At 34.2% G+C, this 14245-nt stretch overlaps 1 protein-coding gene across 2 annotated transcripts in view; it reads left to right on the plus strand.

The window, feature by feature from the left end:
* TRIM37 (tripartite motif containing 37) overlaps positions 1–14245 on the plus strand; it is a 101461-nt gene that overhangs the window by 22524 nt on the left and 64692 nt on the right. For both annotated transcript variants that reach the window (XM_006181425.3, XM_032498392.1), the window contains exons 9-12: positions 1890–2014; positions 6253–6303; positions 7447–7528; positions 9212–9288. In XM_006181425.3, the coding sequence (XP_006181487.1) occupies positions 1890–2014; positions 6253–6303; positions 7447–7528; positions 9212–9288 (335 nt within the window). The remainder of the gene's footprint in view (positions 1–1889; positions 2015–6252; positions 6304–7446; positions 7529–9211; positions 9289–14245) is intronic.

Raw genomic sequence — 14245 nt, forward strand, 5'->3', positions numbered from 1 at the left:
AAATTATGCCCTCTTCAATTTTTTGGAAGAAGTTGTGTAGAACTGATAATGTTTCTTCCTTAGATGTTTGATAGAATACATCAGTGAAACCATTTGGGCCTCATTTTATTTATGGAGTGGTTTCTTTAATAGACATAGGGCAGTTCGTATTACCTGTTTCTTCTTGAGTGAGCTTTGGTAGTTTGTGTCTTTCAAGAAATTATTCCATTCTATTTGAACTTGCTGAATTTATTGGCATAAAGTTAATAATATTCCCTTATTATCCTTTTAATTGTGAAATGCAATGGCATCGCTTCTCTCTTTCCTGACATCGGTAATTTGTGTCATCTTTTTTCCCTGATCAGTCTGGCTAGAGGATATTGATTTTTGTTGATTCTTCTCAAAGAACTGGGTTTTGTTTTTGTTTTTTTCTGTGTTGTTTTTCTGCTTTCTATTTTATTAATTTTTGTTTTGATCTGTTTTCTTTCTTTTGCTTAGTTTGAGTTTAACGTGCTTTTCTTTTTCTAAGATCTTAGAATGGAAGCTGGGGTTAATGATTTCAGACCTTTTTGTTCAAAATACTTTCTTATATCCCTTGTGACTTCTTTGACCTATGAGTTTTTCAGAAGTGTGTTATTTTTAACATAACATTCAGTTATATTTGATCCTCATTCATGGCTAAATAATTCAGCAAATTTAGCGTAAAAGGGAACTACTTTACCTTTAGTGAAGGTATCTATTCAGAAGTTTACCTTTGGAGAAAATAAGGTCAAGGAAGTATACACATATTATGCATTCAATAAATATTTGAATAAAAGCTATAATTTTTTATTTATCATATGATACCAGTCAGGTCATATCATTATTTTGGGTGACCTATAAGCAGCTGTCATTTAAAAGATAAACCCAGATATAGTGGGTTTAATGAATATCATTCATACGGCATTTGGTAGTGTATTAGTTTGCTAGGGTTTCTATAACAAAACATTATAGATTCAGGGGTTAAACAGCAGAAATCTGTTTTCTCAGTGTTCTGGAGACTGGTAGTCTAAGATCAAGATATTGGCAGGTTAGGTTTTCCCCAAGATCTCTCTCTTTGGCTCACAGACAGCTGCCTTCTGTCTGTGTCTCTTGAAGGCCTTGTCCCCAGATATAGTTACAGTCTGAGATACTAGGGATTGGGACCACAACATATGAGTTTGGGACAGGGACACATTTCAGCCCTTAACAGTTGTTTACAAAGCTGTCTCACATACAGCTTCATGAGTGTAACAAACTCAGCAGGAGATATCATTCCAGTTTTGCATATTAACAGACTCTGAGTCATATAATTCGTGTGTGGCAGGACTAGGACTTCAAACTGGTTGTCTCGAGTACAAAATCAGTAGTAGTCTTAAAATTGCCATGCTTATTTTGCTAAAGTTGGATTCCTCACTTTTTACCTTTGGTATAACTTAATGCTTCCCAAAATGATATAGATTAATGAGACTTTTTTCTGTGTATTACATCTTAACATTTCTCTGTTCCCAGGAGTGCAGTTTCAGAAATCCTTGTTTGAAGGCTATTTTCCTCTGGAGTTTTGTTCATTTATGTACATAATGGCATCACCGTACCTGTCTAGTATATATTTCTAGTTGCTTAAAATTGGATTTATGCTAATATACAAGGAGACAAAAATACATTAAAATGAAATACTGATTCAATGCATTTACTGTTATAATGGAAATAAGTAAGCCTAGATTCTTTATAGATTCTTAACTCTCAAACCCACTTTGACTTATTCTATTTTTCTTGATCTTGTTGTTTTCAGTATATAATCAGAATAATTTCCATTTTTCTTCTTTAAAGATTTTAAGGTGCCAGTGTATGGTAATTTTGTTTATTCAGACAGCTTTTTTCCCCTCACACAGTTGCGGTCTTGTAGTAAGAGTGAATTGATATCTAAGAGCTCAGAGATCCTTATGATGTTTCAGCAAGTTCATCGAAAGCCCATGGCATCCTTTGTTACCACTCCTGTTCCACCAGACTTTACCAGGTATGGCACTTTTTTTTCTAACTTCATTTTTATTTGAAGTTTATGTGCAGATGCCTATGTTTGTTTCAAAAGAATGCTGTTGCAGACAGCTAGAACTCAGGTAGTTCTCCCTAACCAGTTAGATAAGTATTTATTTCTTTCTGAATGAACAAACTGATACATATTTTATTTAAGCACTGAATGTTATTAAAAGGACTGGGTATTGGCTATTATTGAGTAGATTTGAGTCAACTAAGGATGTTCATTAATATCCCAAGGCTGTCTCTTTGATAGTGTGGTCAGCCATTTCAGTTTTGAAGATTCTTTTCTGAATTATTCCATCCATCACCAGTGGAATGAAACATAAGTTTTGATATAGATACTATATATAAAGATAAAGATTTTCCAGTGAAAGGTACATGGATCTCCTAAATCCGAGCCAGCTGGAGTGTTTGTCCAAAATGCAAATTCTCAGATCTGCTCCCTGACAGTCTTTGGAAATGGTTTCCAGAAGATGAATCTTGAGCACCCTAATTCTGTACTAAAGTTTGGGAACCACTGATACAGGTAAACTCCTATACTGATACCACTTGCAGCAGCTCATCGGTCAGGCAACTCTGCTTTAGACTTCTCAAGGGTCAGTCTCGATCACATCCAGGGATTGTTTTGATTTTCTTTTCTAATTACTCAAGGGACTCAGAACTCCAATAATCCCTTCTCTTCACTACCTTTTTTGGGGGAGTATAGATGGAAGGAACTGAAATTGAGATTGAGATAGGGAGGGAGGAGGCATATCAATAAGGAGAAAACCACCCCGCCCACCCTGATAATTAAGGAGCTTTCCATGCGAAAATGTCACCTTAGGTCCTTCTTTTCAGTAAACCTTACTATCTTACTGGAAATTTTGGCTTATAATTTAACTGTAATTTTTATTAGAAACTCAGCTTATGATTTGTAATATATAGGAAGCAGGTATTTATCTGTTGATGGATTTATCAGCAAAGAAGAGGCCCAAATAAGAAAGACCAGCATTCACTGACATTCAGTTATAGACCAAAGTTCAGATATGCAGAGATGTGGTGATTGTTTCTAAACTTTGAGATCATGGGACTGATTGCCTTATGTTCTATCAGTTGATGATTGGTGATGGAGCCAATTAGTATTATTTATTAAAGATTATCTATATGCTCAGCACTGTTGTAGGTGCTGCATTGGAGGCATGGAAGAGGAAGTAATAATCTTATTGGGTATATATTCCACATTAAATGGTAGAGATTTGTATATTAAAATCAAATACTTGTTACTCAGATATATTCTGTCTTATATCAGAAATTCTGAAAAGAAGTCAGTGTAGAAACTGGTTTGGTCAAGATGACTTTATAGCCTAGAAAGGAATTGTGGAAGACCTTGAAAGATACTTAGGATTTCATTAGGTAGATGAGAATAGGATACGTATGTATGAATCAAAATATGGGAATGTGATAAGAGCTGCTATATTTGGAGCTCAGCAGGGAAATCATTTCAACCAGGGTTTGAAGGACTGTTTTGCTGGTGCATTGTAGATGGCCGCAGAGAGGACTTAAATGGTAGAATAGTGTAGCTTTCAGTCTACAGAGAGTTGTAATTTCGTGAGAAATGGTCAAATCGGGGTGGAAAACCAGTTTTTGTGTAGCTGACCAGTCTGTTTTCTCAAGGAAAAAATGGATACTTGTCCTATTTTTCTTTCCTGTATTCCTTAAGTCATGATGAAGTCTCTGGTCTAAAAATTTGCAGATCAGTATTTTTCTATTGGGCTAGAGATGTTTGGGGGCTAGTCGCTCCATATTCTGTTAAGATTCACTGACATCATCATGAAATGAATCCAGACATAAAAACCAGAGCAGAAGAAGTATAGAAATAGAGAAAGCTTTGAGAAGATGAAACTGTGCCTGATTTGCAGGCAAAGAGTGGTAGCACCAGTATAATTGTAGATAACCTATGAATGCGTGAGCATAATGTGGAGATGTTAATAAATAGTTAAGGGTGGTAGGATTGGTAGAATTAGATGGCTTAGCAGTCAGTATGGCTTTGTGTATATATGTAAAGAAAGCAAGAGACATTTTGGAGCAAATATTTCTACCAAATTACAAGAATTTTCCAGCAAGTATTTGTGAACATTTATCCATTCCGTGAATATTTGAATACCATCTATGTTCCAGGCATGTGCTAGGTAGAAGTAGTGAGCACAGTAGAGTTCTTGCTGCCTCAGGTTATGATTTAGTGAAAAAGATACATGATTGAAGTAGTAATAAAATAAAATGGGATGACTGGTGATAGAGGAAGTACGTGTATCCTGTTTTTAATGTTTCCTCGTAGCACTAATTTGTTTTAATGTTATTTGTATCTGAAAAGTTTTCCTAAAAAATTATACATATGTAGGAGTATATCACAATACCCTAGGATTGATAGTTGTTTTCTGTGTTCTGAATGTGACCTTTTTTCCCAACAAGTGAGAGCCATCCTGTACCCTCTTGGTTAGATGGCTTTTATACCTGTTAGCTCATATGCTTTCTATCTCACTGTTCTGAGTTAAACGTGTCATCTCCGTATTCTGTTTATTTTGTGTTTTGGTGAACCCTTTTGACTCTTACTGGCTGATAAAAATATGACGATGATAGTCTGGTCTTAATATAAAAATAACAGTAACAACAAAGGAATTATATCACACTGTTTAAGGACATGGTGGAAGAAACAGTAAGAAGATCAGCAGGAAACTGGGGGTTGGTTGATGTCTGTAGACTTTATGAAGAATGTTTGGTGGGAGAACTGACCAACATTTGTACGACTGGAAGTTGCACAAAATTATAGCCAAAAAAGCATGTCATAACTTGACCAAATTTGAAGACTATCCTGGGGAGAATTCCTGGGAGCTCTGATTAGGTTTGTGGTTCCAGGAAGGCTTCCAAGGCATTAATTGTCTTAGTCCTGCTAACTGGGGTTTGTGTGTATTGAGTGCTAGGAGAGTGTATCATGGGGAGAAGTTTTAGCACACCTCCAAAGGTATGTGACTTCTAATCTGTTAGAAATAGTAGGGATTAACCAGACAAGACAAAAGGGTGTAGGGATGAGGAATGTGAGTCTCAGCTGCCTAGGGATATGGTTAGGGGTGCTTGACAGTTGGGTAATAGCTATACAGTTAACAGTTGCTAGGTAAAATACATCTACTTAACTGTGAAAAAGACCGGAGCTATTTAGCTATACATACTTAACATAAAATAAAGACTAATGTGTTTTTAATTATATGCACCATATTTCCATTGGTAAACCGCTGATTAGGTACCATCACAGTGTTATGCTATAGATGTATCTTATATCTTATTTTGGTAATAACACATTTTCATGAATTGAACTTTAGAAAATATATCTGAGTATGTGGTGAAATGGCTTTTGATTTATCTTTTTGGTACATTTTAAATTTTATATATTAAATATATAAATGTGTTACAACACTATGTAGGATAGTGTTTTTATCATAAATGTTTTACTATCTCTGACTTTTGAGGTGTTCTAATGACAGTACTACAGACTATTCACATATTCAAAGCATAGTTATCAGCAGAATGGATTGTCCCTTTGCCTGTCTCCTGTGGTTGTAATTCAGTTCTCTTTGGAGAATAGTGTATAGAACTGAAGTTACTTGAGGTATCTTGCCTTGCCAAGAAACTGTTAATGTGTTCATCCTACTTGCCCCCATGTGATTATATATTCTTATCCTATAAAATTGTATAGATTTATTTGCTAGTAAATAGTCTCAAAGTATTTAAGATCTGTCAACATTCCTCATAATTTGTTCTGAAGCAGGAAGTTTGGGGATTTATTGTAATGTCTTTTCCTTTTGTTGTTGTATTTTTTTAAACAAGTTTATTTGTTTCATATTTCAGGTTCCTGGCCTAAGCACCAATTTCTTCCTTTTCCTATTTCCATGACTACTTTTTAAATGTCTCTTATACTTATTTTAATACTTAATCACATACTGCCTTAAAAAAACTTTTATAAAGTATTTGTTGAGTATCCGATTTAATTGCAAACTATTGATGTCAGATTTTGATGGTTTTATGAATTCATTTGATTTATATTATATTTTAAAAGGTTTTAAAAATATTTTTAGGGACTTAGTAAGGTTTTCAAGATACTACTGAGGGACTTCGTGTTTTAACTAAATGAAATTTTAAGCTTAAATAAGCCAAATAATTTTTTTTTTGCCTTTTGTTTCTTTTTAGTGAATTGGTACCATCTTATGATTCAGCTACATTTGTTTTAGAGAATTTCAGGTAAGAGTTTTTGACAACTTTGGTGTTGGGTTTTTTTCCCGTTGGTATGTGTACATAAGTAAGAGCCAGGAAGATGTGTACATAAGTAAGAGCCAGCAAGAGTAGGACAGACCTAATGAACTGTGTCACTCAGTGTGTAGTCTTAGAAGAAACAAGTTTCCTATTAGAAACATAGAGGTCATGTTTCTGGATTGTATTATATCTTCAGGACAGATTTCTTCTCTATTCTGGGGAAAGGAACCTTTTTTTTTTTTTTTTTTTTTAAGAAGAGAGTTCACTTAGCGTTTGCTAATAAGGTGAGGCAAATGGGATGATAGAGATTGGTGAGCCCTCCCACTCGTCTTCAGAAATAAGAGTCATGGGAAGAAGTCCATTTGCGTCCATTTATCTTAGTGCAAAGTGCGAAATTGTGGATGAGGGGACATTGTAAGAAATTTGTAAGTTTTGTAATTTGCATCCTAATTTTGTTAGCTTATACTGCTTTTTCTCTAAGATTAGAAGCCAAGATCTTAAAACACAAAGGTCTTAGAGGGCTTGTCTTAAAGGGCTGCATGGAAATGGGGAACCAAGAATATAAGGTCTTAACCTTGGGAAGAGAAACTCTAAGAGTCTGATAACCATCAAAATAGGCCAAACTGTGAGAATTTATACCACTCTGTTTAACTTTTTTTTTTCTTATGGGATAATTTTGTGGCTAAAATAAAAAATTTCTGAGGATTTCCCTGTATTTTGTTTTTTCTGTATTACAGAAGGAGTATTCCATAGGAATGTGAGGAAGAAACACATCTCTTTTTTTTTTTTTAATACTTTAATGGGAGAAAACTCCTTTTTGAAGTGGTAATTAAATTCAAGACAGTTATATTTTTCTTTTCCCTTAAATGACAATTTTTTGAGGTTTTTTTTTAACCTGAAAACTGAAAAGATACTGCTGAATATTTACCTATATCATTAAAGTTTCTTTTATTTCAGAATTTAAGCATATATACTCTTACACAGTGGAATTCTGACTTCTTCAGTTGCCTTCATTTACTTGTCCAGGACTAAAATAAGTAACATAAATAAAGTGGTTGGGTTTTAGTTTTGCCTGTTGTTGTTTCACAACAGTTTTGATCTTGGGATTTGGTTGGTTTTCTTTTACTTCAGTACTTTGCGCCAGAGAGCAGATCCTGTTTACAGTCCACCTCTTCAAGTTTCAGGACTTTGTTGGAGGTTAAAAGTTTACCCAGTAAGTTTTTCATTTATTACTAATAAATTTTGAAACAAAGATCTTTCTTTCAGGGTTCTGTAGTACACTGGTTCACTATTTTAGTGGAGTAAGGGATTAAAGCAATGACAATTTTATGTTTCTTTATAGGGCTTATGGGCTAAATCTATGAAAAAAATGAGTTAAATATAAACAGTATAAACCCCAGCACATTACTGAATCTTTTACTTCTTGTTTATAGAAAGATATTTATCTTTAGAAGACATGTTTAAAATTCTTACTTTAAAAATCATTTTTGAAATAAAAATAAAATATACAGAAGGTCATCAAAAACACATGTATGCTCATTGCATACTCATGATGCATTCCAGTATGTTTCTTTGACCTGTGTATGTGCTGCAAATTTGCAGCTGGATCCAGTGGTATGATGAGATGCATAGTCAGTTCCACTGTCAAGAACATAAGCAGTAGAGTGTGCTTTTATCACATCATATCTAGTTGCATCTCTCTGGGATATTGGTGCTCATTGCCTACATCTGTTAATTCACTGGGAGTTGCAAGATAGTGATTATTTATTAGTCGTAATCCTTTTATAAAGAGATGCTTCCCTTTACCTATTATTTGGTTACCCAAAATAACAGTTTATATAGAAGAGGCAGAATTCTTTCCTGTTACTTATCAATTTCCCTTGTTTTCTGAAAGTAATTATCATTAGGAATTCATGAATTTATACATATTTAATCTCATTAAGTTGGCTTCTGTGTCACTTTGCTCTGACCTTAATAGCCTAGTAGTGACACTAGTAGTTAGCTTTCTTATTTTCTTCCATGGCAAGGTGTTCTAGTCTCATCTTGTACATTTCCTACTCTGTAGCTGAAATTGGCCATTTTATCCAAAGAGCCCTGATTTTAGTGGGAAAATTATATTCCAAGACCAAACTGGGTGCTCATTTTGACCAGGTTGGTCACTATTTCTAGGCTTCTGTCATGAATAGAACTAGGGAGTAACATAAGTAAATGTTTATGGGGGTTTGGGAGGGGGGAGGGGTTAATATGTATGTATGTCTTGAAAAATTTACTTAATGCACTTTATTTTTTAGAATAGTTTTAGGCTAATAGCAAAATTGAGTGGAAAGTACAGAAAGTTCTGTACACACCCTCTGACCCCACACATGTACAGCCTCCCCTGCTATCAGTGTATCCTGTACCGGAGCTGTACATTTGTTCCATATATATATCTTATATATATGGAATCATATGTTGTCTTTTTGTGACTGGCTTTTTTTTTTCCTGTTTTGCAGTTTTAAACATTTTTTTTATTGAGTTACAGTCATTTTACAATGTTGTGTCAAATTCCAGTATAGAGCACAATTTTTCAGTTATACATGAACATACACATATTCATTGTCACTTTTTTTTTTTTTTTTTTTTTTTTTTGCTGTGCGCTACCACAGTATCTTGTATATATTTCCCTGTGCTATACCGTATAATCTTGTTTATCTATTCTACATATTGTGACTGGCTTCTTTTGCTTAGCGTAATGTTAAAGTTTATCCACTTTGTAGTATGGGTCAGAATTTTTAACGCTGAATCATATTCCATTGTATGTATATACCACATTTTGTTTATCCATTCATCTGTCGATGGACACTTGATTGCTTCTACCTCTTGGCTATAGTCAATATTGCCTTTTTCTTTTTTTAAGGATGGAAATGGAGTTGTTCGGGGTTACTACTTATCTGTGTTTCTGGAACTCTCAGCTGGCTTGCCAGAAACTTCCAAGTAAGTATGATATTCAGTGAAGTAACAAACTTTAGTGTGTGTTTACATACCTTCCTTGTAGCATTTTTTAAATTAATTCTTTCATTAATTACTATATTATGTCTGTTAAAATGTATACTAGTATGGAATCCCTGGCATAGTATGGTGGCATAGACTGGCTGTTCTCAAATCATATGACCTGGTGACTCTTTGTACTCTTAAATTTTATTGGGAACACAAAAGACTGTTTCCTTTTGGAGTTATATCTATTGATATTTTCTGAATTAGAAATTAAAACTGAGAAACTTTTTGAATTTTTATTAATCACTTTAACAATAAACCTATTATGTATTAACATAAGTAATATATTCTTGAAAAATAGCTATTTTTCTAAAGCAAAATAATATTTGGTGAGAAAGCTGGTATCATTTTGTATTTTTAAAAATCTCTGATTGGCTTAAAGATGGCTGAATTCTCACTTTTGCTTCGCTAGTCAATTTATTGCAGTAAATTGTTTTGGTTGAAGTATATGTATAAAATCTGGCCTCTCAGATTTTGGATTTCATATGTAGTTGGGGAAAGGTTTTTTTAATGAAATATAATTCACATACCATAAAATCCACCTTATAAATAAGTGTACAAATCAGTAGATCTTACTATATTCACTGAGTTCCGCATCTATTACCAATATCTAATTTTAGATTTTCATCATCCCATGAAGAAATCCTATACCCTTTAGCAGTCACTTTCCCTTCCCTTCCCCACCCAGTCCTTGGCAACCATTAATCTACTTTTTGTTAGGGAGGAACACTTTAAAAAGCAGTTTTAGATAACTGTAAATCATCTTTGATATTACACCAAAATTGTTAAATGTGATTTGCAGTATGAAACCTGGAACCATATCAGGGAATTTTATTCTATTCTACTCTATTATATTAAAATCTGTTGTTTTAGTATGAGATGTCTGCTTCTAGTTATGATGGAATAACAGGGATGACCCTTCTGCAACAGCCAAAAAGAAAAACATTTCCTAGACACTGGACATGAGACAACAAATGAAAGCAGACCCCAAGGGACAAGAAATAGACAAGTGAGCTCTATGATTGCCTCAGCTTACAACCTTGAGAGAGTTTTCAGGCTGTAACACGTGGAGGCAGAACTGCAGTCGAGCCTGACTGACTCCCTAAGTTGATGAGAGAATGCTGCATTGGAAGAATAACCAGAGGAGAGAGCTGCACAGAGAACTCCAGAGATTTGTAGAGATTCCATTCAGATATTCAGCAGAGTACTGCTTAGGGCATGCATGTGAAGAAACTTACCTGAGGTTGGGGAAGGAACCATCTGAAAGGATTAGAGGATGTGGTGTCTGGTGCTCATACAGGGTCAGTAACTGTGTCTATTCCCACCACTACAGTGGAGAAACTTGTAATCCATGGGGCACTGGATGAAGTACTCAGGAAATTTTTGCCTCAGTAGTGGGAAACTGGACACTGCTCCAGACCCATCTAACAAACAAAAGTAAGACCTGAAAAGATGAAATTGTTTCCAAGTAACCTAACTGCATCCCAGAACAGGGCTCAAGAAAATTTATAAGATCACAAAAATACCCAGCATCCCACAAAGTTAAGTTTACAATATCTTGTTTAATCAAAGATTAATTGGCATGCAAAGAGGCAGGAAGACATAACCAATAATGAGGAGAGTAATCAACTTAAATTGAGTAAGAACTTTTTTAACGTGGGTTATATCTACTGATATTTTCTGAATTAGAAATTAAAACAAATTTTAAAAATTAATTCACTTAAAAATAATAAACCTATTGCATATTAACAAATAATATTTCTATGAATAGGAACTTTCTCTAAAGCAAAATAATGATGGGAAAACTTGTTTTGTGTTTTTTGAAATCTTTGTGCATCTTACAAAAAAACGTGGATTCTCATGTGAGAATTAGAGAATATTTAAGATGGTTTTTTAAAACCATTTCATTTGTTTTTAAAAGTTAAATCGAAATGTGGGAGATACAAAAGGCTCGAATTGAACTTCTTGAGAATGAGCCATATTTGAGATGAAAAATACACTAGATGGTATGAATGACAGATTATATATTGCAGAAGAAAAAAATTAATGAACTTGAAGGCATAGCAGTAGAAGGTATCCAAACTGTGAACATAGGAGAACAAATTCCAAAGCAGTGCAACAACTTGAAGCAGCTCAACGTACAGATACCTGGAGTCCTCCAGGGGAGGGGGTGGGAAGAAAAAAGTAAAGAAATAATGGTGAAAACTTTCCAAACTTTAATGAAAACTTTAAACCCACAGATCTAGAAAGTTCAGTGAACAACAGGCACATGAAACATGAAGAAAATACCAAAGCACATCATAGTCAAATTGCTTGAAACCAATGATAAACAAAAGATTTTAAACTGGCAGTGGGAAAAAAAGCCGTTATATTTAGAGGCACAAAGATAAGGATGAATTCAGAGTTCTCACTGGAAACAATACAAGTGAAATATAGCAACATTCTAAAAGAATTGAAGGGAAAAGTTTTCAACATAGAATTCTGTACTTAGCAAAAATACAGTGAAATTAAGATATTTTCAGACCTGAACTATTAAGAAATGTTAAAGCAGAGGCTTCAGATAGAAGGAAAATAATACCAGTTGGACCTCTGAATCTAAACAAAGAAATGAAGAACACCAGAAATGGAAATTGCATGGGTAAATAAAATTTTTTTTCTGTTATTAAAGTAACTTTAAGTGCTAATTGACTGTTTAAATGAAAATAATAACATTGTACTTTGGGATTTACAACATACATGGAAGCAAAATACATGACAACATTTATAGTATAGTATGGTATTTATAGGCCAAAAGGATAGAACATGGAAATATAATGTAAGATTCTGGCACTGTATGTGAAGTGGTATACTGGCAATTAAACTAGACTATGGTAAGTTAAAGATATATACTGTTCTATTACTTTCTCTTGCCTGCTGTAACTAATTGCCACAAATTTGGCCACTTAAAACAATAGAAAAAATTTTCCTCACAGTTCTGGAGGCCAGAAATCCAGAAACTATTCCTAGGCCCAAATCCAGGTTTTGGCAGGATTTTAGTAGTTCCAGAGATACTAGGGGAGAGATCCATTCCTTGGTTCTTTCAGCTTTTGCTCACTGTCAGCTTTCCGTGACTTGTGACTGTGTCACTCCTATCTCTGCCTTTGGTCACATTGCCTGCCTGCCTTCCTTCCTTCCTTCCTCCCTCCCTCCCTCCCTCCCTCCGTCTTTCTTTCTTTCTTTCTTTTTTTTCTTTTCTTTCTTTCTTTCTTTCTTTCTTTCTTTCCTTCTTTCTTTCTTTCTTTCTTCTCTTCCACTGTTTTCCTCTTATAATGACACTTATGGTTACATTTAGGGTTCACGTGGATTTTCCAGGAGAGTCTCATCTTGGGATCCCTGGCTTAGTCACAGCTGTATACTCCCATTTTTTGCCGTGAAAGATAACATTCGGAGGGAGGGTACATACAGCTCAGTGGTAGAGTGTGTGCTTAGCATGCAGGAGGTCCTGGCTTTAATCTCCAGTACCTCCATTAAAAAAAAAAAATTAATAAACAAGTCTAATCCCCCCCCCCCAAAAAAGGGTAATGTTCACAGTTCTATAGATGAGGATGTGGATACTTGGGGGACACTATTCAGTCTGCCACTACTATAAACTAAAGCCACTGCTAAAATGACAAAAATATATAGCTAATAAACAAAGGGGATAAAATTGAATTATAAACAAATACTAATCTTAATGAAGACAGAACAAGATAACAGGTAACAACAGATGGGACAAATACCAAGATATAGTAACGTGAATGGTCTAAACACCCCAATTAAAAGGCAGAGGTTGTCAGATTGCCAAAGAAAAGCAAAACTCAAGTATATGCTAACCAGAAGAAATGCACTTTAAATATAAAGATATGCCATACTAGTACTAATCAAGACCAAGTCTTGATTATCAAGTATATTTCAAAGCAAAGCATATTATCAGATAAAGAAATTTATTTTATAGTGATAAAAGGATCAGTTAGTGAATAGAACATATAACGACTCTAAACATTTCTGTTTATACCCTGCTAACAGATCTTCAAAATACAGGAAACAAAAACTGATAGAAGTATAAGGAGAAATAGACAAAAGCTCTTATTTCAATTTATAGAACAGGTAGGCAGAAAATCTTCAAGGATATAGTACACAGAACAACACTAGCAATCAACCTGACCTGACTGACATTTATAGACCGTTTGATCCAGCAGTAGCAGAATACAAATTATTCCTAAGTGTGCACAGAATATTTACCAAGACAGACCATTCTGTGGAACATAGAACATGTCTGAATAAATTCAGAGGGATTCATATCATTCAGATTATGTGTTTTTTAAACCATAGTGGAATTAATTTAGATATTAGTAACATATTTTGAAAATCTGATGTTTTTGAAAGTTAAATAACACACTTCTTAATAAATCCTGGATCAAAGAGGAAATCATAAGAGATTTTTAAAAAGTGTTTTGAACTGAATTAAAATGAAAGCACAACATACCAGAATTTGTAGTATGCTACTTAAGGCAGTAAGTGGGAGGAAATTGATAGGACTAAATGCCTATATATGAAAAGCAGAAAGGTCTTAAATCAGTGATCTCAACGTCTATTGTGATAAACTAGAAAAAAGAACTAGTTAAATGGAAAGTAAGCAGAAGAAAGGAAATAACAAAGATCAAAGCAGAATGCAATGGAATTTTTAAAAAAACACAGTAGAGAAAATTGAAATCAAAAGGACAACAAAATTTGAAGGCTAACACTATATGATTGTAAGATTTATAATAAAGGCACAATATGAACATAATACATCATAGTATTAGCATAAGAACAGACACAGTGATCAATGGAATGTGTAAGTTTCCTCCACTATCCAAAATTAGAGTACTATCCAAAA

Source organism: Camelus ferus, chromosome 16 (assembly GCF_009834535.1).
Source record: "Camelus ferus isolate YT-003-E chromosome 16, BCGSAC_Cfer_1.0, whole genome shotgun sequence".
Taxonomy (NCBI): Eukaryota; Metazoa; Chordata; class Mammalia; order Artiodactyla; family Camelidae; genus Camelus; species Camelus ferus.